The 22,989-nt window shown below is 32.9% G+C and overlaps 1 protein-coding gene across 3 annotated transcripts; it reads left to right on the top strand.

The window, feature by feature from the left end:
* The first annotated feature begins 947 nt into the window (after positions 1-947).
* LOC132923970 (uncharacterized) lies at positions 948-22,521 on the top strand. Of its 3 annotated transcripts, none has more exons than XM_060987989.1 (5): positions 948-1,468; positions 11,618-12,204; positions 12,544-12,684; positions 19,240-19,473; positions 21,044-22,521. In XM_060987989.1, the coding sequence occupies exons 2-5, from the start codon at positions 11,710-11,712 to the stop codon at positions 21,347-21,349; spliced, it is 1,176 nt and encodes a 391-aa protein (XP_060843972.1). In that variant the 5' UTR covers positions 948-1,468; positions 11,618-11,709; the 3' UTR covers positions 21,350-22,521. The 3 variants fall into 3 exon arrangements, with proteins under 3 accessions (XP_060843972.1, XP_060843974.1, XP_060843973.1); XM_060987991.1 differs by lacking the exons at positions 19,240-19,473; positions 21,044-22,521 and adding exons at positions 15,495-15,698; positions 15,741-18,522 and having other exon boundaries at positions 950-1,468; XM_060987990.1 differs by lacking the exons at positions 19,240-19,473; positions 21,044-22,521 and adding an exon at positions 15,495-18,522 and having other exon boundaries at positions 950-1,468.
* Positions 22,522-22,989: the final 468 nt, after the last annotated feature.

Below are 22,989 nucleotides of genomic sequence, written 5' to 3'. Positions count from 1 at the left end.
AAAATAATAGCGTTCTCAGGAATGTCCACGGGAGAAAGAAAAATTTTTTATCAGTCCATTTTACTACTTTAAAAAAAATCAATTTAAATCATATCAATATTATTGAAAACCGTTAACATAAATCTATACTTCATATTTCCTGAAGGTTAGGAGTATTACTTATGCCGGCAGTGGTGCTTGAAAATTATGTTATTTTTTGTATGTATCATATATCTACGAGGATATTTTTATGTTTGATATTGGTTATTTTTTCTAATATTAGTCCTATTAAAATAAATATAATTTAGACAATTTGATAAACAACATATTGATATCAATTTTTATGCGGAAAGAACAAATAAATTATAAGTATTCCCGAACACAAACATAATACCGAATTTTGGTGACATGCGGATAATATCATATGTTTTTTTTTAAGTTCCGTTACACTCCTACTGTGATAAATTGCTTGCAAACTCACCCATCTAATTAACCTGACGCGATAACACGATGCTTTGCCCTATGCACTCGGAACTCATCAATTTTCGAGTCCGTCTCATTTCTAAATAATTAATAATTCGTGCAGTAATCGGTCGATTGTGCTGTTTCGTAAGGCATCGCAGTATGACGTGTACATGTGTGTCCACACTAAATTGCTACGTACCTATTATACGGTACCTACTCTAATTGCACAGTCCCTCTGCACTTGGACAGATTTTGCATCGAGTGCACTGCAGCGAGTATGTGCAAACACCAACCGGGCAAACTATTAAGCGCGTGCGCGCAACTCGATATATTATAAGTAGGTATTATTGAATACACAGCGTTATTACTATATACATGACTGCATGTGTATAATATTATATATATACCTACTACTTACGGTTAAATAATAATATTATACTACTTTCATTTTTTTTCTTCTCGCACCGGTCGCCGCCGCCCCGCTCGCGCTCACTTGCTTTGCCCGCACATTCACCGTGCTGCACATCACACGCGGCCAACCACCGATCGTCCGCTACAGTTGCTCGCCCGCGTCCGGCAGATCAGTCAGACACATTTTTTTTTCCTGTACGCGCTCGCTCGCACGCCCGCACACACGTTGTTCTCGTATGCTTATATACATAAATATAAGTACGAAATACGCGTATATAATAAGCGCCGGCACCGCTGCTGCTGTTGGGACGTCGTATAATATCTGTCGCGTGTGTGCGTGTGTGTGTGTGTGAGTGTGTGTGTACACCGTACACGTACGATAGGTACGCGAGTGTGCGCGCAAACACAATAATCACACTTTATATCAATAAGACAATAGCATATAACTGCAGTTATATTTCAAAGCCGTATTGTAGTAATATACAGCTGCAGCACTGCAGTCATCGGCGCGACCGGTGTAGCACGAGGGAGACCGGGCCAAACGCGGTCATCGTGACTGCAAGTGGTAGAGCAGAGTCACGCCGGAAAACACAAACGATCGGCTGACAAAAAGGTATATCATTATAATTATTATTATCATACATACATGCGTACATAATTTGATCGCAGTACGCCACCGCGAAAGTGCATATTGCACGCGAACGTATGCAACTTATCTTTATTTCTATATAAGTGTATCTAAATAAGTAGATATACCTAGTCAAAATATCCAATAGGTTATACATAGTATAGACTATAGACTATGCATATTATATTCATTTCAATATCATCGAATCGGTGGATACAATGCATTTTTTATAATTGCGTTTTTCGTTACGTGTAATCGAGTAGATACATCAATAAATTAAACGTGCTTACATGTTTATTAGATCCGAAATCCAAGATAATAATCGATCGCGCAACGCGCGTGATTTTATTTCCCGACCATATACTTCCTGTTCGACTGTTAGTAAGTCTTCTAAATTTTACGATAATATAAATACATAATATACGTTTTAAATAGGTACAGCTGTGAAACCCGTTTAATTGCGGGTAAAAGTCTTAGCAATAAATACTATCGTGTATAACTACGGGCACGAGAATAATATAACAACTCGTCGAACGAGACATAGTACCTACGTAATAAAAACACTATACGCACGCGTGTATAAGACGACCACACGCATAATAAACACGTCATGGCGCGAAACTGTTTTTTTTTTTTTATTCGGCGTTACGTGATTCTAATTAAGAATACGAACCCGATGTATCTGTATACATTTGTAATAAATGGCTTTCGGTGACGTTTACTCTCTCCAATTCCTAACGACTATAAATCTAGATTTATTAATAAGTTCAAAAAGCTTTTCGGACATGATTTAGGTAATAAACATAATATATACTTTTTTATTATTATTTAAAACACGAACATTTACAATCTGTACAAAATATACAATGTGTATACACATAACAATAACTATATTTGAGGGAAGAAATCGGGTAATTAAATTTTATCGTAATTTCAAATATCTTTTGAAAAAATCGTTATAAATTATAAATGTGATTAAATAACTGGTCTTGACCATTTTTGAGTAAATCGAAGGCCGCTTCGGAAATCAAAAACATGTATTTGTGTGTCAACTTGAATTGAGTTAAATAATGTCATACGATAATACGTAATATGACGTAATGAGTGTAATATATTATAATATACTATTATGTAAATATGTAAAAAAAAAAGAGCGGAAACTTGTTGTCGAGATCCAGGCAGTTTTTTTATGTATGTGCACTATTATACTATAATTATATGCACAGAGATGACGGTGCTCAGCCTGACACATTGGGTGTCCGGTTTTTTTATTTTTCGTCTTTCACTTTTAATATATTTTTTATAACCGTCATCGCCGTTTTTCCGTTGCCAATCGCACTGACATCATGACGAGTTCGTATCTATTTATTTTGTGTATTTATGGTTTTATTATATTTTTATTAGTCATTCCACCGTTTCATTGCTCGTCGCTGTCGACCGTGATTGCATAATTTCTCTTCAGCAAAAAAGTACACATAACGTGTGCAGTAACATTATCGTATATTTATTATCATTATTTAATAACCGGACCACAGTACCAGTATCGTTCGCCGAATGCGCTCACTCTCGGTGTCGGAGTAGATTGCCGTCGTTGTTGGAACGATGACGACTATACGTAGGTATACGTACTACCTATACGTTATTATAATGCTGACGACGACTTTCACCGCTCCGACCACCACGGCCCACGACGTTTCACTCTTTTATTTTAAACATACGCTATTATAACACACATTACATATTTATATTTGTTATTATTACCCGACTTTTGTGGGTGGTCAAAAGGGGTGTTGTGTGAATGTGACACATTGACAGCGCATGTCCACATGGTATGTGTATAGAATTATTTGTTTTCGCTCAACCGTTCGGGTAAAATCAAATGTTATTTCATCAAAAATGCATAAATGAGATTTCGAGAAAAAAAACTCGATATTAAACAGGCACTTACTCGCATGTATTATATAACACGAGTGTAGTAGTAGTATCTTACACCGACAATCGTCGGCCACTGAATTCCATGTCCCGCCGAGAACTTAACTACACGCCCCGCAGTTATTGTGGCGTCGCGTGAGTCGACGATAATCATGAGTGTATGGCGTTAGTGTTTTTATACTATTCTACAGTTAGTTTTGGGTATTATGGCTGTTTTCTACGACATTTACTGCAAATACAAACGCTTATGACAACTGATTTTATGTTAATTAATAATTACTTGAATTTACCTTGCAATTTCATTGTAAAAAAAATATGATTACGTTTATTTTCGTATTTTTTCAACTTTCTACTGTTTTTTTTTTTTTTTTAGTTATTTACAACCGAAAGTTTTTTTATTATTCGCAGTAATAAAAATGTTTTTCAAAATACTTAAGAAATCTCATTCGGAAATCTAATTAACCATATCTACTGAGATATATAATAATTAATTGGTGTGCACAATTATAGTGGTCCACGCGTATATTGGTGCCTATACTGAGCATAATCTATACATATATATGTGTATACTGTAAATATGTCTGCAAATCGACGATAATGATTTCCGCGTGCCAAAAACACTGCGACGATCGGATACGACGAGCGCCGTAAGAGTACGGATGGGGGGGAGGGAGGGACCTGTAGAGACGGAAGGACGCATCGTAGAATGTGTATAATAATCATATGAAATTACGGTACGATATAATAACGTCGGGCGATTATTAAGTAGACAGGGGGGAGGGGCGGAGGGGCCGACGAGAGTGAAAACCGGACAACCTGCGGTGGCTTCATTTTGCCGCCGGCACTATCGACGACTATATGTAATATAATATTATTATCATCATTACCACGTTTGTTGTTGTTTCGTGTACGGTTTACGTAATTTCACGCGTAAGCGACTCGCGGCGACGAAATGCGAATGAAACACGGTTACCCACTATTTGCGAACGGATGCGCCAGTGATCGTCGTCGCTGAACAATACGCATCTATGTACTGGCGAAATGTGAATAACAAACGCCGGGCACGACGATGTAATTGAGGCGGTCGCGGTCGTTTCGGCGCGCGCGTTCGATCGCTTTAAGTCGGCTTCTCACTACACCGTGTCATGTACTGCAGTTGTATAATTATATTCAAATTGTACATGGGTAACGTGCTATCAACATGTTTTGTGTTTACCTATACGTATTAAATGTGATACGGAACACGACGCGACACGACGGCTTTACGTAATTCTTTTCGGACACGGTACGACGGTCGGCCCCGCGCGTAACGGCGGTGCGATACCTACACTGACCGTCCTTGACCGACGCTTATAGCTCCGTTTGCGAAGTACCTTTGTCGATGTACATCGAGAGGATGTGATGGGTGATATAACCGTTTACCCGCGCACTGCATTCGTCTGTTGATTACACGTATAGCAAAATCAAATTCTTGATGACCAAGTCAATATTGTGGTTTAAAGTTTAAACTGCAATATAATTTGCTATTATCAAATTTGATGTGGATAATCTAACGTCACCTATCCTTTTTTTTGTATTTTCTAACGAAGAGTTCCAGCGTCTCAAATTTTCTTATATATATATCTACTAAATTATTATAATTTATAATGTATTACTTATCAGTTATCGCCTATGCTGACGTAACTTATTTGATTTACAAAACTGATATAGAATTATTTCGAAGAGACTATCCTCTTCGGATTTGAAAACTAAGCTAGTACTAAAACTATGATATTTTATACTTGCATTGATTGTAGTATATAATATTTATGTAAAATTTCATTGTATGGTCTGTACGTATTCGTGATAAACAATTTTTTGTGCACTTAAATGTTATTTCTATTTAGTCTTTTGAACTGATAAATAATATCTAGTCCCTGTTTGCTTGAAGCCGGTAACCCGTCATTGGAATCATCGCATATAAAATTATATTGCAACTATTATAGTCAAAGGGCTAAAATAATGCGAGTTCATAAAATATTATTTATAAATAGTGTAAATCTATTTATTATTTAAGGGGATTTGATCTTAAAATATACTTATTTTATGAGAATTTATGTAATTGTAATGACTAATAATCAGATTAAACTTCTAGAAACATGATTGAATTTGAAATCTAAATGCCTTTAAGATTTTAATAGTTAAAACTTTAAAATGTTACCAATACTATTAAGTAATAAACTCAAAAAATTAATTTAAGCAGACAATATAGCTTTATACGTTATCTCCATTTTACAAACGTACCCAACCAAATTAGATGTTAAAAATATAAAAAGTTTATAACTTGCTCCAAAATTAAAACATAAAAATAAGCGGGAAAATGATTTTGAACGCAAATTTGCCATTTCATGTGTTAGTAAGACGGAAACAACGGGCGCAGATAAAGTGAATATACTCGCAAGTACTCTTAAAAATTTAAAAAAATAATTTTCAAGTAAATTTCAAGACGAATTTAAATTTGGTTTAAGAATATTGGATAAGTTATTTAATAGAATTGGTAATGTATTGATAGGTACTATTAAATATAACAAAATTAATTATAAATATAAAAAAAATAAAATATATAATAATATAATATATATATAATTCGTTTAGCCATTGATAGCACTTCGTTGATATTTGTTATGTGTAGAAGTGCCACTAAGTACACACACTAATTAGCACTTTCTTAGCACACACACCATATGCTACGTACGTATGCTTCATCCACTTAGTAAATTAGCTATATTGAACTCCTATGCAAGGAGTCCTTACAAAACGGTTGATATGTAATCCCGTTAATGTATATATTTTAATGTAGGTAATGGTGTATTTATCAAAATAAATTCGAATGCTAAATAAAATAGGGTATGTAATTTATATTAATAATGCATAACTAACATACATACAGTGGTTTGTAGCACCCAGGAATAAAAAGTGAATTTTGAGCATGGCATTCAGTATGACGGGCAAGTTATCTTGTTTAATTGATTGTTTATGATAAGATTTTGAATTAATTAGTGCGTTGAAAATAACACAATCATAAGCCTAGACGAACTAATGAAGACTTCTTTGAGTTTTTATAGACATCTGTGGGACGCACTTAGATAATTGTCTACCTTTGACAGAAACTTGATACTCTGCCTATGAATATATATGATCTTAGGTTGTCAACGAGAATGGACCTTATATAATCGTTGTTCTTTCCATCGTGGTTACACCAACTTCACCAGACTTGTGTTGTTGTCTATACATAGGGCGTAACAAAAAAAAACCTAACAAATTAACCAAGTTATTAAACTTGTTTTAATCAATAGTTAACATTTCTTTTTACGTGCTTTTATTAATATATATTTTTTCTTAAATATTGTCTACATCAAAAGTTGTTATACATAACCACGAATAACTACAACAATAGGCAGTCAGTTCTTACCCTGTTTATAGTATACGGTAGAAAGCGATAGTGGCCACACGTATCTAAATGGAATATAATATACATGTAGGTACACCCAACAATCGCAACACAATAATCTAACATACTCGTACACGAGTACTCGTAGTAACAGTAAGCGGTGCAACGACCCGGGCACTGCCACAACGATGTATGTAGGTTGTAAGTACACGATTTTATTATTATACTTATTTTAATGTAATATATAGTGTATTATATTATTAAAAGTATAACGAGCGCGAGAGAAAAAAAACCACGGTGATTGTAGAGTGCCTTGGCCGACGATCTAGATCAGCGGATCATATTATCCAACTGCCACCTACTCCTAACAGTACGTACACACAGCACTGTATACACGTAATCAAATTATATCGATATATAAATAAAAGAAATAAATATGTAACAAATGTATAATATCGTATGGCTGTACGGCGCGACGTAAAATTAATAATAATATTAATATAGCATAATGCGCACGGCAATTAGCGAACGGGAAATGCCGCCTTTTACCGCCCCCGGTGAAACCAGCTCCCAAACCGCCACCGCACCGTCACCGTACGTCGCATACGTACACGTTTATTCATCCACGTGCGGATTAGCGCCGCGAACGGATTCTAAAATACGTTACGACACTCGGCCTGTTAATCATTATGGTTTTTTTATTCTATCGTCCGACTTTCCAAATATTATTCATTCTCTGCAAAGCGCATGTTCATTATTGATTAATGATTATTGTTAAATGCCATTGTGTCGCTGGTTTTTCAAGCAACGCCATCATAAAATACACTGCGGTTTTGTGATAATATAAAATCATTCAGCAGGCGCCGTTCTGGAAAAATCTATTACCTACGTTTTTAATGCGCAACGAATAAAAACTGATACGGTTCTTAAAATTACCTATAATCGAATTACGGTAGATTTTTCTAAATCGTTTATTTTCATTAGAATCATAGTCAATAATCGTCATACGTTCATCGGGACGTTGTCTCGCCGACTATTGTTGGTTCGTAAACGACAAATATGCATTGATGCAAATTGAACGTAACCTAGAATTAACAAATTTTACAGCTATCGTAGAAGTTAAACACCTTTTATGAAAATGAAAAATAACATTTCTAAATGTATTTAATTGTATGCTTTCGTAGAGTGTTATTATTTTAACAACCATATCTAATACACATGAAATATAAACATGAACATTTAGGGAATTGAGTTTTCAGAAATATACTTAATGTTGCAAAAACCGATACGAGATGCTTTCAAAATTGTTGTGATTTTTCATATTAGATCCTGAGCTGAGCGATTAGTGCATTAAATACATTCATACATGTATTTGTAAATAGTTTATGAAGTTTTATCTTCAGAGATTTTAGAATAACAGCCAACCTATATCATCATGTTATATATATTTTGATGTGATTTCATAGTTACACAATTAACAATGATAACAAGTAACGACTGACCTGTAAGTTACTTTCAATTAGTATTTAAATAATAGGTACAAAAAATTTTAATTTACATTTATCTCAGGGAGTCAGTAAAAATTGCCTATACTAAACCCCTTATAAATGTCAAATGAAACCTTCTCTTACAATATTACTCCATATAACAGTCGACAAGCTTATATAAAACTCAGATCTTATTAAAAATATGTATAACAATATATACAGCCGTTCCAACTTCGAATGTCACTGTAGATTCGTATTTCACTCGACATATCCGCGTGTGGTTACAATTAATGTGCACAGCATCCGGCTGCAGCAGTTGAATAACTGTATTAGATGTGGGTAATATGGTAAAAAATTAAAAAGTAGTGGCTGCGGTCGAAAGCCTCGTTTTAAGAATGTAATATTATTATGCATAATACCGTGTCGCAAACGTTTATTTGATGTGCACAAGCCGTAAATAACGCATAACAATAATAATTATAATAAATAATAGCTAGATTATTTCTATTATGATCTTATACCCGTACGACGGTCGTATTACAGAATAAAATGTATAATAATGGTAATTTATAATAAATATATATTATGTAACATTTACTATAGACAAATAAGTATTCTCAAAATATTTTCTCGCAATCCATATACGGTGTATTAATGCACTATAAATTATGATATATTTAATTTTGTACAAAAAAATCATTCATGAACACACTTTTTTTAGTCTTACATAATTTAATGGTGAATTGTCCATCACTATTGTAAAATTTATATAAATAATTATATCTATATTATAGACCTACGACTATGGCAGGGATAATAATTTTTTGAGTTGTATACATAACCAATTAATAATTATTAATTATATATAATTGGTGACCCAAGAAAGTAGATTCATGATTATGATAAACTAATTTTTTCTATCATTATATTCAATATATACATATAACACTAAAAGTATTATACCTAATTTTTAATTGGTGATTAAAATATTATACATATTACCGCACATACATACATATTACGTGGTATAAAAAAAATTCTATATATATATATAGAGATTAACAGTGAGGTACATGAGCATTTACACGAAAAACTGGTTTTAGTGGATAAAAACTACCTATATATATTTTTTTGTTTCGTCACACTAAATTTTTTTTTAACGCGATCCAAATGTTTTGCGCAACAATCCGGGACAGTGAACTTTTACATGAAAATGTATTATATTTTTCAGATTTTATAATCAAATGTCAAATATTAATTCCGAGCCAATGTTGTGTAAAACATACAATATAGTGGACCGCCTTGGCTAACACGCGCTAGACGCGCGTACAATTATTAATATATACAGCTGCAGGTGTATGTATTTATCGAGAGTGAAAGTGCGCGCACACTTCACCCTCGGAGGCGTTATTGCGGGCGTTTCCGCGGCAGTTTGCGAAAAAATCCAACGCATTACGACATTTTTCGTTTTGTTTCGCCCTCGTAAAAATCTCGTAAAAAAAATTCATTCAACCAATACATGTATTTTATTAATATCGTACACTATACACATAGGCAGCAGTTGGTGGTATGTTAGTCGTCGTCGGGTAACGACCACGCCCGGCCCGTTCACTGCCTTACAGACCGCAAGACCGCAATGTCGTCGTGCTTTCCAATGTAATAATATAGTTATTAAAACCAATAATGGCTTTTCGTTATTATTACCCGTTTAACCTCTGCGGGTAGGTATAAGTACCTAGGAGTAACCATAAATTGGGTGCTCGACCCGGAGTTCGAAGCCGCGATGAGGTGGCGTTAAAACAGGACGTGTGGAAATGTATAGTCGTCACTAGTCATCGATGAACAAATTTCGTAGTATTAATTTCATATTTTATGATTATTGCACACGAAAAAACCTTAATTAATTTTCTACGAAGCATCATGTGGTTATAATAGGAATAACACTTCGTCAGGCACGGTATTAACATCATGTGCATGTAGATTCGTCAGTGTCTGTGTTGTTATTAGTTATAACGCGTTATCCATAAATTGGGTCACCGGTTCACAGGTACGCATTACGGCAATACATCGTTTGTGTACATACTTTTTTAATGTATTTATTATTATTATACAATGATTAGCGCGTATTGCGGCGGTGGATGCCAGCACACCACGACGATTCGGGTTAACGAGCATATAACAATAATATTACAATAAATTTTATAATGCTTCTATGCTACGCGTTGCTTTTATTATAATTCATAATAATGCATTATAACACGTTATCATTCCCCGTAGTAATGCGTGCAATCGCCTGGTAAACCGTCGGATCGTTTGATTGAAATCGTGGTCATTTCGATGGCGTGTACAGGTTTATCCTGTAGGAAACGAATAAACGACAGATCTGCATTACTAATGAGGAAAGTATAGCATTAGTGACTCTAGTTTAGTTTATTGCCGTACACTCGCAGGCGGAAGTTATGTGAATTATAATATCGTGGTGGGCTATCTTCATCGCACCGTAGCGCTTATACGTGAATGTAAACACCTGTTTATAATCTCGCGGCTTTAACCAGACAAATTAGGTGTATATATTCAATTAGATAAGGACTGACTTCCGTAAAAAGAAAAAAACTACATCTATCATATTAAGATTTGATTTAAACGATGAAATTGTAAGCATATTTGTTTATTTTTTTTTTCTAATGTAATAATGTAACATCGAAAAATTAAATATATTATACCCATTAAAATATCACACATGATATATTCTCTTCTGTTTGCGATAAAATTTCGGTTATTCCATTTTAAACACGTGAAAATATGTATAATTTTTACTAAGGTGTTTCGCGTATATTGAATTTTACAATAGTATAAGCCTTAATCGTTCGTTTTAACAGGTGAAAAAAAGTGCCAATATTTTATATACCTAGTTCACTATTCCGGTGCGGAATATTTTTTACACTGGTTTTAACCAATGGATTTTAGTAGGTTTACGCGCAAACGATTTAATAGTTAACATCGAGTTAAACCTTATTTTAATATAGGTTATAACTTGTAAGTAAACTAAGTTGTAAGCAACTAAACTCTGTAAAAACTGCGTAGCTTGAAATTGAAACTATTTTTTCATTCAAATTCTTTTTAGGTTGTATTGAATATTTTTTTTGGATCAAAATGATTAATGTTCTTTTTGACAAGGATTAATAACCCTTATCATTCACGCAGATACATATTAAACGGTCAATTTGTCGTCATAACATTATCGAACATCTTTTTCTATAGCTGTTGTTTTTATCTGTTTTGCAGATCTTGTGGCCAATCGTCGTTGACAGCTGCTGCATCGACCATACAGCGGTGTATATACTATCGTATAGCCCAAATACCTAAGACAAATCGAAATGGCACCACCACCGACCTCGACGACATCGGTCCGACGTTGTTCCATCCTGACCGGCACTCTACTGCTGTTATTAGCGGTAGCCGCCAGTTTGCCATCCAGCGCCCGGTCGTCCGCCATACGTCCTGCGTCGTCTGCTGTATCCACCGACACCGAAGCCGCTGCTTCCCCGTTAGTGCCAAGCAATTGGCACGGGGCTTCGGACGTCCCCGCTGAGGTATCAGCGTCGGCCGCCGGAAGGACCGTGGTTGTCAGGAAAAAAAGGACGTTACTCAAACTCAAGCCGCTCATCGTGCTGCCGGTCAAGGTCGCGCTTGGTACCGGTGCTAAGCTGGTGGCTGGGGCCAAGCTCGGAGCCAAGGCGGTCGGGATAGGCTCGAAAGCACTCGGCGTCAGTTTGGTCGGATTGAAAGCTGTCCATAAGGTGGCCAAAGTGACAGTGAAGGCAGCCACCGCGTTGGGCGTCAAGGCGGTTCTGCTCAACTTTTTGTTTCAGGTACAATAATATAATTATCCACATACGTATGTGTCAAGTCGGCGGTGTAGCTAGTGGATAAAAAATTGAAATCACCAGTTCATTGCAAAATTAACCGAAACTATAAATTGTATTGTGATGAATTATTTTGTATTTCTGTATAAAACGTAAATCGTCGTGTAAAATCACGGTGTTATATATTTTTTTCACCTATCTTGAAGACAATTTCTATAGCTGCGCTGTCTTTGCAGCATGCACAGACCCGGTGCACACTATATCATTCACGTATTCTTCCCTAGTATCATAATTGTAATGAAACTGATGCATCGTTTTATTTTTTTTTATATTACGCGTCTGCAGAAAATCAATCAGGTGATCGACTTTAAGACACGCTTACTGAGCAACCTTGACCAGCGCAACCGGCAGCAAAATGCACAATTCCTGTCACCAGTGTTGACCCAATCCTCTTCGTCTGCGAAATCGGGATCGATCGGAAACAAGGTAAGCTCGCAGTGATTCACGATCTAAATTGTATTTAATATTAAAATGTGTATAAGAGACAAAGCTATAATATGCAAATGTAAAATATTATAATGCACATTATACATAGTGAGCAGAAAGCAAGAAAGTGAATATGAGTGATATATTATCGTCTTGAATTATTCGTGACAGAGAACGGAAAGTATGAGAAATCAATTGATGTATCACAACACTTTGGTGGAGGGACAAACTGAAGTATAAATTATAAAGTACCAATTATGTATAATGATTGATTATCGTATAACCCAGTGTACGGGTATATATTGGAACCCAGTTGTGGTGAATGATGTTTTATAATAGAGTCTGAGATATGTGAAACCGTGGTATTTGAAGTAAAACGATGAGCAGTCAAATATGTAATATACAGAAAGAGAAAAGTTGCTACTACTCATATACATACATGATTTATAATATTTATGCCTATTGTCTAAATATATTATACACCATTTTTATGTACTTACGGCACGCATTTCACAATATTTTATACTCACATATAGTAAAATATAGTATACATACATAGTGGATTATCAATAATTTTGAAATTACAACGAAAATTTTTTAAATTTTTTTAAAAAAAATGAATACCATTTATATAAATAAAAATATAATTTGAATATAAAATATTAAATAATATAACTTTGATGTATTAATACTTTTATTTAAATTGAAAAAGTCAGCCGTTTTTAAACTCGTAAATAAATGAAAAATAAAATCATACTAATTAGGTCTGTTTTGTCATACATTATAAATAATTGCATACATGAAATAAGTCAATCGTTTAAGTTTCTAATCGAGTTGTAGTTAATTATTAAATTAAACATGTTACAATGTTACACATATGAAACTAATTATCGGTAATCCACTGTATATGTACCTATATAAAAACGTATAACCATCCGCACTTGTACAATTACACTAACCTCTTATACTTGTACACTATATTTTAACTATCACCACTGCACCAATACCAACTTCACCAAATAACCCACCCACAACCATATCCGCCCTCGCTTTTTTCGTCTAAGCATATAATTTAGAGAAAATATGTACAGGTAATATTATAATATTATATAATATTTATAAGTATTATAATATGAATTTAGTACGATTTATTATGTGTAATGAACGCGAGTTACGTATTTTACCGTCATAAAAATTCATATAGGCTATATGTAATATATATATATATATGTATATTATATATTATATAACTTAATCGTATGGATTTATGGCAATAGCAGCGATACAAATACTGAAATACTACTATATATCATGAACTAATATTTATATTTATATTATTACTTACGATGACGATGACGACGACGGTAAGTGATAGTGACGACGATGACGAAAATTAATAATGTGAATTTTATAATTCACACGTACGTATACGAATATATACGATTATACCTGCAGGATGATGACGAGAAGAAAATTGTATTACAAAAAAACTTCTACAGAAACCGACAACAACAATAACAACAAACGTCGGTGACAGTTACATTTTTTTCTACTAAAAACACAAAATATTTTCGACGGACGGCTACGACGAAGATTGAAAATACATATACAATAATACATACATGCAATCGGATTATGTCAGTAATTGATTCTCGATGAACGCAATTTACAAAATAACATGTTTTAATAAATTGGCTAATGCTTTCGAAAAATAGTATTACAAATACTTAAGTACCACAACATTGGTATAAAAAATGTAGGTATAAACACGTTTTAAAAATTTCAGTTTATCTCTGTTGATAATGTAATGCATTCTACTCTATCAACATTAAATACATTTTTGAATTAGCCTGTAGGGTATTAATGTAGGGAAAAAGTACCTAAACGTTTAAGTGTTATAAATCTATTGAGAAATCAACTTTATTTATTTCCTTATTACTGAAATACGACATAAAATAACAATTATGACAACTTATTTTTAAATGAACGTCCAAGTAGCGGCATACATGATTGCGCGCGCATGTAGACATTTTAGAGTGTGTGAGTGTGTGTTGCAATAGGCGTATAACATAATATAGTTTTGTACACGATAGTTGTAATAATATTAATATTACAATAAATTCAGTGCTCGGGAATTTAGAAAATAATGACTGATCCGTGACAGAGACATTGATTGTTTATATCTATTTTCATATGACAGCAAAACATAATGAATAATAATTAATATTCATTAATCATTATAATACCGTATGTCCGGAAGATACAAAAGTTCGCATAAATTGTATACAACATCACATTCGCCTTTTAATCGGAACTAATAATATAAGTTTAAAGATTGTGGGTTCCTATTCACATGTAGACTATAGTCTATAGATTAATAGACACAATATAATATTAATTAAACTATTACCGTCCCGTCTATGGTCATTACATAGTTATATATTACGTATAAGCTAGCCGACACAATTCCTATTTATTTTCTTTTATACCCTTATGGAATAATCGATATCGACAGTAATTCAAATTAGTCTGTGACTTCTGCCGTTATATTATTATCTACGACCAAACGTCACGGTTTTTAATACTAAACATTCGTATACAACAAGACGCGCACAGACAAATGAAATAATATTGCCTACATAGAGAGGGCTGTATAAATTTACGTCATATACTGCTCTAACTGTACAATCGGATTCGGGCACTGAATTTATATTAATAATGTATTATTATGTAATAAAATATTATAATATACTATGAATAACATCGAACGACGAATCTATGTGTGTATGCGTGTGTGTGCGTGTGTTTAGGACAACGCCTCATTCAACGGCGTTGCCGCCCCAGCTCCCGCCGACACTTTCATCGCTGCGCCAGACTTCGTGGCCGCCGCTGATACACCGGGATTCGTTGCAAATGCGCCACCGGCAACCTTCGTCCCCGGATCGGACCTGATCGCTTCACCACCACCGCCATCACAGCAGGAATTTGCGGGAGCACCACCGAACTTTGCCGGCACTCCAGCAAACTTTGAGGGCACTTCGCCGAACTTTGCCGGCGCTCCTCCAGGATTTCCCGCATTCCAGCAGAGTTTTTCCGCCGAACCGTCGAGCTTTGCCGCGACAAATGATGATGGATCGCCATCGTCGGAGACTTCATTCTAAAAATATGCGTCCTCTCGTCGCGCGTCGTCGTCATGTCGTCGTCTCCTCAATCGCATCGACACTTGCCAGCCACACAGCCATAATATATTCCATATAATCGTCATTTATTTATATTATCCATCATTATCATAATCATATATCTAAGTATATAGTCATAAATCATTATACATAGTTATAGTAGTTGTTGAAAAGTACAGGTATTACGTAACGGTCGAGTCGTGAATACTTGGTCAACTCACCCATGTGATCATAGTTATCACGGCCGTTCGACTGTACCTATGTATAAAACAAAATTTTAGACATTGGTTAAATTACATGTTTATGCTATCAGTCTATACGTAATCACTTACTTAAACGATGATTCATCCGATTAAAGAGAAAAAAGAAGATTCGTTTGATTTTTACAGTTCTAATGGTCGATTATATAAAATTTAAGTAAGGGTACGGATTAAATTGTGAACATCGCGTTTATTATATAGCTATCACTATATGACTTAATAATAAAATATCATGTGTGACATTAAAACAAGTATACTCGTGCGTGATATTGTATAACCATTTTAAATTAAATTATTATCAACGTATTTTTTATAGCTATATTATAAATAAATTATTTTATAGTACAGCCACATATAAGCTCAAGTGTAACCGATAATCAAAATTTCGTTTTATACAACATTATGTAATATTTATAAACGCATATAAATTATTATATTGACACAATTCTATAATGCATGTTAGAAAATTTAGCGTTTAACATAATCGCACGTTTTATAAATTATAAATACAAGAGCATGCAGTGTATTATTTAGTGTGGTAGGTATACCTAATACATTTAATAAATAATAATTTGAGGTATAAATATGAAACTACGAGCGCATCTAATAATATTCGTGTGTTTTATGTATTATATATTATAATATACACCACAGAGGGATCAGAAATTATTACACTTCACTTTCATAAATATATCTATACGTTAATAATTAATACGTTGTAATTATTTTTGTTACGACATCCAACAATGTAATGTACAATCACTCGTCTTTTCTCCATCGTTTTTATAATTTTCATAATTTTAACCACGCATGTCGACTGCAGAATTTTTAACAGTTCTTTCATCACACAAATAACCATTATCATTAATTGTTATTAAACCACATTATCGTTAGTACAATTTTCAATTTTCATCCGTCATCTTACATCGTTATCGTCAGTCAATGACCATTTCACCAGCTAATCATCGTCATATTATATATAGTATCATCAATTTATCATAAATAAGTGTTATATAATAATTATATATTGTATTACATTGTAGTTGGTCACGTAGCCTTACTTGGATAAATTAGTATCATCTATTTGGTAAATCTTAGTAGTTAAAGTAAATAAAACTGTTGGTATATTATTTATTACTGTATTCGTAGTTCTCAAAAGTAGGTACTTTAACTTGATCAAAATATTTATATAATATTATAGAACGAAAAAATAAAAAAGCATGTTGCCGATAATTAGACAATAATAAATTATCGTTGAAAACAACAACGAGACGTCTGCGAACAAGTCTTATCGCACTGTATGCTATGTCATATTTTTAATACAATATTAGCATATTATTATTATTATTATCGGTGTAAATATTTATTAGTCATTTTTCATTGATATTCTGTAATTTAAGAAATTCAACCAATTTTCTAGAACTTCGTAATAAAATAAATCAAAAGTTTTGAATCTCAATTATTAATAACTATCACTAATTTGTTGTGGTTATATCTACGTTAAACTCAATAATCAAAGTAATTTCTTCGGTTTGTTTTAAAAACTTACCATCGATACTCGTTAAAAAATATTTTATCGATGTAGAACCCTTTCGTTCTAAACCCACGCCATTAATATTTATGTCGACTAGAGTGTATCGTCGATATTAATATTTTTATCATTATTATAGCTTTTGTATGTAGGTATAATAAGTACATAGTTGTAAACATAAAAGTCATATAGGGTGGGTGTTAAAGTTATTATTAGGTACTAATAGTTAATAAAAATAGAAAAAAAAATATAATCCTTACTATTTTATAGCCAATAATATATATTAACAGAATAACAGACATATTACACTACTGTAATACGTCTATATCGTAATAGACGTATATAATTGTAGAGGATATTTTAACATTAACTATACTATTGTCTATAGGCGAAGGCCTATAGACATATATTATACTGAATATTCACACTCACGTACACAATACTATACGGTGTATACAAATTTCAAACTGGGGATATACCTATACGTTCTTAAAATCCATTCGATATGTTTCATATAATAAATTTTGATTACCAATCCTCCAATTAGGTATATTTAATATTTAGATATATTAGAATGAAGACTAAATATAATTATTTTTTTAAATTTATCATTACTTAATACTTATACAAATCACCCTTGAACCCTTGTTTAATCTGTCTGTATATAATATAAGCGTAAGGGTTACCCCATCTTAATATTTAAGTGATATAATTAATTTAATATAATTTTTGATTATTCAAAATTACATTATTATTATACAGTATTTTGTGTGTATATTTATATTATTATATTTGTGGTGATATTCATGTATTATTATTGTAATATTTGTTAATGTATTTTAATAAATATACGACCATTTAAAAATTATGCAACTTTTATTATTATTATCATCTTCATAATGTAGTTAACGTCGACTTACTAATTTTTTTAATACCCACACGATGACCAAGTTGATTTTATCATCTGTCATCATTCGTCGTGTTTTATGCTTAATATAAATTATAGATAGAAATAGTATTTTAGATGAACACGAGTCATATTGCAGTTATTCTATAGTATGATATTAATTTACTGCATGGTTACGATAGCGTTTGCTTATAAATAGCGCCCCGCAACACATAAAATACTTTATTGCTGACTTTAAGTGCTTATGACAAATTTTGAGGAGATCAGTAGGTATAGGTAGGTGACACAGTTTTATTAAAACAATTCAATAAGGTATGGAAAACAGAAAATGGACGTGTATCATCATTAGAACCTTAAGATTTTATGTCAATATTTAAATATTTGTTCTCATTATTTTTATTTTAAATTTCATTAAAAAAAAAACTAAATTATAGTTCAAGTGTAAATTGAACAAATTGATTGTAATATAAATGTAGGATATTGATTGTCACGTCAAAAGTATTTTCAGTTTTTCATATCTAGTTGATTATTTTTATATTGTTATCAAAACATGAATTTATTCTAATATTATATCTATACGATTATAATTTATATGAACTTTAAATTATGATTCAATATCATGCTATGAAAATCGTATTATTTACATTTTTTGTAACACGGTGGGACATTGCATTTCAGGAAGACGACGACTTTCTGGCATCGGTACCAGGCTCTAGTGACCAACAAGTTTTGGCCCAAGAACAGGTAAAATCTTCAGCCATAGCACCAGCTGGAGAGGTTGCACCACTGGAAGACGATAGTGAAGTGACATTTGATGCTAACAAAGTCACTCTCCAGGTTCCGGACAGGCTGTTCGGTCCCAGTTTCACGGCCGTCAACGGCATATCACAAGCCATCGGCAACGTCATACAGGTTATTATGCACATTCACTATGAAAAAAGTATAAATAGTATAATATATTAGATTTCAGCTATAGTTGGGCATTTTGAATTTAACATGTCGGTACCTACATCTATTTTAAGCTTTGAATAAGATTCATTAGATAATTTAATAAAAATATGTAATAAATTGGTGAAGAATCGAACGTATATAATATTATAGAGTATAATAATTTTAAAAATCTTATTAACTTCGACAGATAAAAATATAGTATACTATTATACAAATTTTGATAATATCACACCCTTGGTATAAGATCATATTTTCTTTAAATTTAATATTAATTGTAGTTTTGATAAAATCAAATTTAAATATCTAATTATAACTAAGAATATAATTTTTAAGTTATTTCAGTGATATTATCTATTATTTTTTTTTAATCAGCAAAATTTAACTTGATGGTTTATATTTGATCATACAATATTCCCACATTTTGTTGTAGTGCAATATTTAATTGTATTAAAAAATATATATACCTATATATATATTATACTCAAAAATAAAATAAGCAAAATAAGAATTATGGGTACAGTCATGGTTTGTGTTTTGATGATTACAATTAATATTATAATAATTTATAACAGCCAAAATCCTAATTATGGGTATCTATATTTATTTTGAGGTAACTGGGTATAAAAAATAAAAACACACTACCGTAAATAAAGTTATATCAGTAATTATGTTCTTTAGGCGATATAAAAACAAAAATATATTGTACTGACCAATGTCAGACGTACTGACGCTGAATATTATCCCAAAAACGATTGTTATCAATTTGAAAAATGTTGTATATATTTAACAAAATAATTCCAAATTTTGAATTATAGCGGTTTTGTTCTTGGGGTGCGATATATTTTACACACATTGCCAAAAATTAGAAAGTGCACTTCTGGTAAACAAGAAGCTATGCGTTATGAGACAAACTTTTAGTTTGATTTGAAAACCTATTACAATTTTATACTTTAAAATTAGGAAAATCACCTTTATCAGTCTACATGAAACACATCGTTGCATACGTATGATATTAATTTATAGTCGTACTCGTGGGAGGGGGGGGAGGCTATTACATGTAATACCTATTGTAAGTACCTAGTTATTTTATTAGGTACGTATAAAAATAATATTCCGTTTATAATGACCAAGTGATCAATTTAGACCGATGACAATATACTTACGTATATATTAAAGGTATTAGAGTATTACCTATACGTGGACGTTCAATTAAAAAGTACTGTCTTACGACTTAATGAAACGGTACACTAATTTGCATGGTTTTACATCAATTGTGTTGCACGTGTGTTTTCCTCGTCTTACAAACGTAACGAAATGCATGTTTATTCTGTTTCATACGTTTGCAAGACAAGTGGTGCAACACGTCATACCTATACATCGGGACGTTATGCTCTAAACCATTATATTGTCTTATTCGCTGTCGTTTATAGGAAAAACGATCTTCTACACTACATAATAATATAGTATTATACTTACATATTTTGTCATGTATTATTTTATTACCACAATCGTATTCGTTTTCGTCACACAGAACGCAGCCGGCAGACTGGCCCGGCTCGTGGACGCCATCAAGACGGCCATTTGGCGCAAAGCGGCCGGCGTTTCGGCCATCAGCAATTCGAGCGGCAGCTCAAGCGGCAACGGAGGTTCGCCGGACGCGTCGACGGCCAACAGAGGATCTCGTGATGCGGCGGCCAACCTGCAGAACGACGACGGGCTGGACTTGGACCCGCTGGACGAGGCCGCGTCCGCGCCGTCCGCGTCGCCCGCAAAACTCAATGCGACCGGCTCGGGCGCAGGCGCCACCGGTACAGCCGCTGGCGGCGGCAACAAGTGATATTGCTGCGGTGACGTTTTACAACAGTCGTCTGTATATCGGCCGTTTCTCCGTCGGCGGCATAACAGCACGCGATGTCGTTGTCGCCGGAAAACAATATTATTATATTATAACATCGTCTTTCGGCAGTCGACAGATGGTGTAGATTGTATGTACCCGTCAGGTGACTGTCAGCTAAACGGTCGATATCACTATTAATACTCAAAAACTGGTTCAAATATTCCGATTTACGATTTCCATTTTTGATTGCAGTAGCCCCGTCAATATTTATTTCTTCCGTCTTGCACGAAAATCGAGTATCGTCGACTTCGTGTAGTTCATATTATTACTGTCGTTATAATACACAGACACGCATCGTACAACCTCCCCTCCCGGAAATGTTTTTGAAAACTTTGTTTTCATATTACAATAGATATTATCCGCACGAACCTTCATAACCGTTGTACATATCGATGTAAAACACTTCAATGAAAACTTATAATAACGAAAAATTAATAACGATTTGTTTTTTACCGGTAAAAACAATTAATTATTGAAATACATAGTATGATCTATTTATATCATAAGACAAATGTATACGGAGTAGACTCTTGGACGTAATTTTTATTTTAATTGCGTGTTTAAGTGTTAACGAGGCTATATATTATTATATTGTTGTAAATAATTTATATTTATGTATATTATTTAAATGTTATATTATTTTTAACGATAATCAAAACTAAACGAGAAATATATAGTATTACCTTTAGGTGTATAGCGTGTAGTATACGGGGTAGTATATGTACTATTATTGCCATGTGATCACTACTAATAACATATATTAATATTAACTATAAAGGTAAATGTACTTAATTATTTGTAGTATAAAATGTTAAATTATAAGCGTAGGTAGTCGTAAACATATTTTATCGGCTACCTATATAATACAATGTATATTATTTACATTTGTTGTTGCACACGTCATACTGTACGTTATTATTATTATTATTTTCACAGAGTGTTGCATTTTTATATATTATAATATTTTATTATTGTGTATCTATATATTATGTATTTAAGGGCCCGTGATCAATTGTATCCATAAATTAGTTATAGTAGATTTTTATACATTTGTTTATCTGTAACTGTGCGTTTGTGTGCGAAAAATACACGTTATATTAATAAATTGCCAATTTTATTGTTGTTTATCGTAGAATCGTACCAAGTATTATTTGATCGGATGAATGTTATATTTTTCTAGTATTACAGTTAAATATGCTGGAAACTTAAAAATTGTTATTGTTTTATTAATATTTACTTGTATTGTTTGAAAAATGAAATGTTGTATGATATTGATTTTTCGTATGTTATATTTTGCTTTTGATCTAGCCGACACTTAAACTATACTTGGATCTTGTGAGCTTGACTTAGAAAAAATTGTTTCATCAAAAAATAAGATTAATATTCAACAAAATCAATAAAAATAATTGATTAACAAGAAATTATAAACGAGAAATACCTAAATAAAATTGATATATATTGTGTATATTAAATGGGTGTTATATAGATATACCTAGTTTAGTTAATATTTTTAATCTTTAAAATTATTTTTTCAAGATTGCTGTTATTTATTTAGATGCATTACATTTGTATTATTTTGA

This window comes from Rhopalosiphum padi, chromosome 3 (assembly GCF_020882245.1).
Source record: "Rhopalosiphum padi isolate XX-2018 chromosome 3, ASM2088224v1, whole genome shotgun sequence".
NCBI lineage: Eukaryota > Metazoa > Arthropoda > Insecta > Hemiptera > Aphididae > Rhopalosiphum > Rhopalosiphum padi.
This window is presented reverse-complemented; position numbering and strand designations above follow the sequence as displayed.

Excerpts from the sequence above, each read along its gene's own strand:
- LOC132923970 (XM_060987989.1), top strand. The coding sequence starts at position 11,710 with ATGGCACCACCACCGACCTCGACGACATCGGTCCGACGTTGTTCCATC. Across the intron at positions 12,205-12,543 it reads TGCTCAACTTTTTGTTTCAG|AAAATCAATCAGGTGATCGA; the intron begins GTACAATAATAT and ends ACGCGTCTGCAG. Across the intron at positions 12,685-19,239 it reads CGGGATCGATCGGAAACAAG|GAAGACGACGACTTTCTGGC; the intron begins GTAAGCTCGCAG and ends ATTGCATTTCAG.